The sequence below is a fragment of the Octopus bimaculoides genome, chromosome 1 (genome assembly GCF_001194135.2).
Source record: "Octopus bimaculoides isolate UCB-OBI-ISO-001 chromosome 1, ASM119413v2, whole genome shotgun sequence".
NCBI lineage: Eukaryota > Metazoa > Mollusca > Cephalopoda > Octopoda > Octopodidae > Octopus > Octopus bimaculoides.
This window is the reverse complement of record NC_068981.1, coordinates 187,109,037-187,112,858: the sequence shown is the minus strand read 5'-3', so window position 1 is coordinate 187,112,858 and position 3,822 is coordinate 187,109,037. Positions and strand designations below refer to the sequence as shown.

The 3,822-nt window shown below is 41.0% G+C and overlaps 1 protein-coding gene across 2 annotated transcripts in view; it reads left to right on the top strand.

The window, feature by feature from the left end:
• The window catches only part of LOC106877945 (apoptotic chromatin condensation inducer in the nucleus), a 105,527-nt gene that overhangs the window by 21,244 nt on the left and 80,461 nt on the right, over positions 1 to 3,822 (top strand). For both annotated transcript variants that reach the window (XM_052973301.1, XM_014927026.2), the window contains exon 2: positions 2,041 to 2,086. In XM_052973301.1, coding sequence (XP_052829261.1) covers positions 2,041 to 2,086 — 46 coding nt within the window. The remainder of the gene's footprint in view (positions 1 to 2,040; positions 2,087 to 3,822) is intronic.

The window sequence follows — 3,822 nt, the reverse complement described above, 5'->3', positions numbered from 1 at the left end:
TTTAATTCATCCATGAAAATCCACAATCACATATAGAAAAATTTAATAAGTAAATACACTAAAAAGACGTATAATAAAAATAAAAAAAGTACAAAAAAAGTAGAGCCAACCACTCCAAGAGTGTAGTGGGTGCTTTTTATGTGCCACTGGCATGAGAGCCAGTCGTGGGGGTGGGGGCACTGGCTTCGATGACATTTGGAAGGTACTTTTTACATGCCACTGACAATGGAGCTAGTCGGTGGGAACTGGCTTCGATCACATTCGGAAGGTGCTTTTTACATGCACAGGAGCCAGTCGGGAGGCACTGGCATTGACCATGTTCAGATGGTGCTTTTTACATGCCACCGGCACAGGAGCCAGTTGGGGGGCACAGACTTCGACCATGTTTGGAAGGTGCTTTTTACGTCCCACCGGCACAGGAGCCAGTCGGAGTGGCACAGACTTCGACCATGTTTGGAAAGTGCTTTTTACGTCCCACCGGCATGGGAGCCAGTCAGGAGGCACTGGCTTGACCTTGACCATGTTCAGAATGTACTTTTCACATGCCACTGGCATGGGAACCAGTCAGGGGGCACTGGCTTCGACCATGTTCAGAAGGTGCTTTTTATGTCCCACTGGCATGGGAGCCAGTCAGTGGGGCACTGGCATCGACCACATTCAGATGGTGCTTATTATGTGTCACCAGCACGGGTGCCAGTCGGGCGGCATTGGCATCACCCACGACTGCGATTTCACTTGACTCAGCAGGTCTTCTCAAACACAGAACTCAGTACGTTGTGTAGGATGATATTATATGAACCACAGACAGTTTACTAAAGAGATTTTCTTTAGAGCTGGTTTGTCCATAACAGTCATTTATTAACAAGTATTTTATCTAATCAAGTGTTTAATTAGATTTGATGTGTTTGATGTGCATTTCCTCTCACAGTACATATTTGTTTTGTTTTTTTTGTTCTCCTCTTTCATTTTCTTGTAAAAGTTATGGAAATAGCAATTAAATTTCATGATGTTAAACATATATAAACATCATCATCATCATTTAATGTCTGTTTTCCATGCTGGCATGGGTTGGACAGCCTGACAGAAGCTGGCAATCCAGAGAGCTGCACTGGGTTCCAATTCTCTGTTTTGGCATGGTTTCTGTAGTTGGATGCCCTTCTTAATGCACACCTCCACAGAGTATACTGGGTGCTTTTTATGTGGCACCAGCATGAGTGTTTTTTACATGGCATTAGCACGTAAAAAGCTAGTTTCATGTGAAATCAGGCTCCTGAGAGCTGTCCCAGCTGCTTGGGATGAGAGCTGACTGACCAGTTTCATTGTAACTTAATAGCTCATCTGGTTCTGCTATCCTCTTTTTCCCATAATGCTGAATATAAACAGTGGAAGAACTACTTTTTGTTATGTTAGCATGTATATGGTTAGTCTTGTGATTCTAGCCTGTATATGGGTTAGCCTTGTGATGAAAAAAAAAACCTCTGATGTAAAAACTGTGGGCGTTTGTCTGACAATGCTTTCTATAGAAGTATTCTATTAAAAATAACCAAGCTAATGACTAATAGCTCAACCCGAAGGAAGATATTCCTAGGATGATGAGAATGTTGCTGAAGAATAGCCATTTGCAAGCAAAGCAGTCTATTGTGTGGGTTGCACCAAATACTTTTTCTGAAAATCGTCTTCTCATAATCAAGTTTTTTAAATTTTATTTTATTAACTTTTTTTTTTTAAAAATACAATACCATACTGTAATAATAATGGCTTGTGAGAGAAAAATAAAATAGTATACTAACAATGATATTTAGACTGTAAGTTTGACATAAAAGTAACAAAATTAGAATCTTTATGGTTTGTTCTTCCCAAATTTATGGTTTAGTTTCAATTCCTGTTGGTGTCAGGTTTTGATTTTACTTCTGGATAAAAGAAGTACAAAGACATTTATGGTGATTCTGTTGAATATACTCTTATCTTCCTGTAATTAACCTTGTATTGATTGAAAATAAATCATTGATTAAAAATTAATTTTTTTTTTTTCTTTTACAGCAACTTCTTTTGGAGAAACTTCAAAGTTTACCAGTCGATGAAGAAGGTATGATGAAACGTTTTTGTTAACGAATAATTAAGGTTATGTATGTTATGGTTAATAGTTAACCTAGTTTATTCCTTCTTGAGCCATGCCAGGCTCATAAGGGCTGGTTTCCCGGTTTCTTTGGCATATAGGTTCCCTACCTGGATGAGATGCTGGTCCGTCACAGGTGAGCTGCTAGATGCAGGAGGAAAGAGTAAGAGAAAGTTGTGGTGAAATCGTCTGCAGTGTTTTGCCATTACCTTCTGCTGGAGCCGCGTGGAGCTTAGGCGTTTTGCTCATAAACACACACATTGCCCAGTCTTAGATTTGAACCTGCGATCCCTCGACTGCGAGTCCGCTGCTCTAATCACTAGGCCAAGTGCCTCCACAGTTAAACTAGCTTGGTTAAAATAAATTTCTATAGATGCAGGCATGGCTGTGTGGGTTCAGAAGTTTGCTTTATGACTGATTTCAGTTTCAGTTCCACCGTACAGCACTTTGGGTAAATATCTTTCAGTAAAGGGCTGGACCAAACAGTACCTTGTGAACAAGGGGGCATGTCCTGACACATCTCTGCCATCATCTCTTGCACTCTCTTTATCTCGCTCTCCAACTCACTCTCCCTTTCTTTTTTCAACTGGGGTCTCCATGTATTTACTCTCAAGCAAGACACCTATATCTGTCCCCTCTGTACCTTATATCTCTCAACTGGCACAAAACCACACCCACTCAATACTACTCCCCTCCCACTTCTCAATTGAGAATTCTTTTCAGTCTTGCAAGGCACTTGGTGACCCTATTGGTGCTGGTTCCACATAAAAGGCACAAGTGCTGGTGCCACATAAAAAGCACCTGTGTTGGTGCCATGCAAAATGCACAGGCACTGGTGCCATGTAAAAAGAAATTGGCACTGGTGCCACATAAAAGGCACAAATGCTGGTGTCACATAAAATGTATCCAGTACACTCTGTAAAGTGGTTAACATTGGGAAGGGTTCCAGCTGTAGAAACTCTACCAAAACAGACAATGGAACCTGGTGCAGCTCTCAGCCTTATTAGCTCGTGTCAAACTGTCCAAACCCATGCCAGCATAGAAAACAGATGTTAAATGATGATGATGATGATGGAAACTGTGCAGCATCTTGTGTGTGTGTGTGTGTGTGTGTGAACATGTGCATCTTTTTATTTGTGCTTGTCTTGGCAAACGGTGTTGGTTTGTTTATGCTGCCATAACTTATTGGTCATACAGAAAGTGACTGATAGAATAAGTGATCATGTGACTGATCAGGCTATCAGACGTTGTTACACATCGCTGGTCACAATGCGCTTTTTTTTGCCTTCAAATTATGTTACCCCATTGAGTAAGTGAGCAGGCCAATATTCCTTTCAGATTGAAAGAGGGGACTGAAGCAACGTGAAATGAAGTGTTTTGCTCAAGAACACAAAACACTGCCCAATCAAGGAATTGAACCCTTGGTCTAGCGATATTGAGTCCAACAGCCTAACCACTAGGCCATGTGCCTTCATGATAGAATAAGTACAAGACTAAAAGTAAATACTGGTGTTTATTCTATTGAATAAAGCCTTCACAGTGATGCTCCAGCATGGTCGTAATCCTATTGCTAAAATTAGTGAATGATTATATTTTCTGAAACTAGTGGTTGACTTTAGGAAGGGCATCCAGCTGTAGAAACTCTGCCAAATCAGATTGGAGCCTGGTGTAGCCATCTGGTTTCACCAGTCCTCAGTCAAATCGTC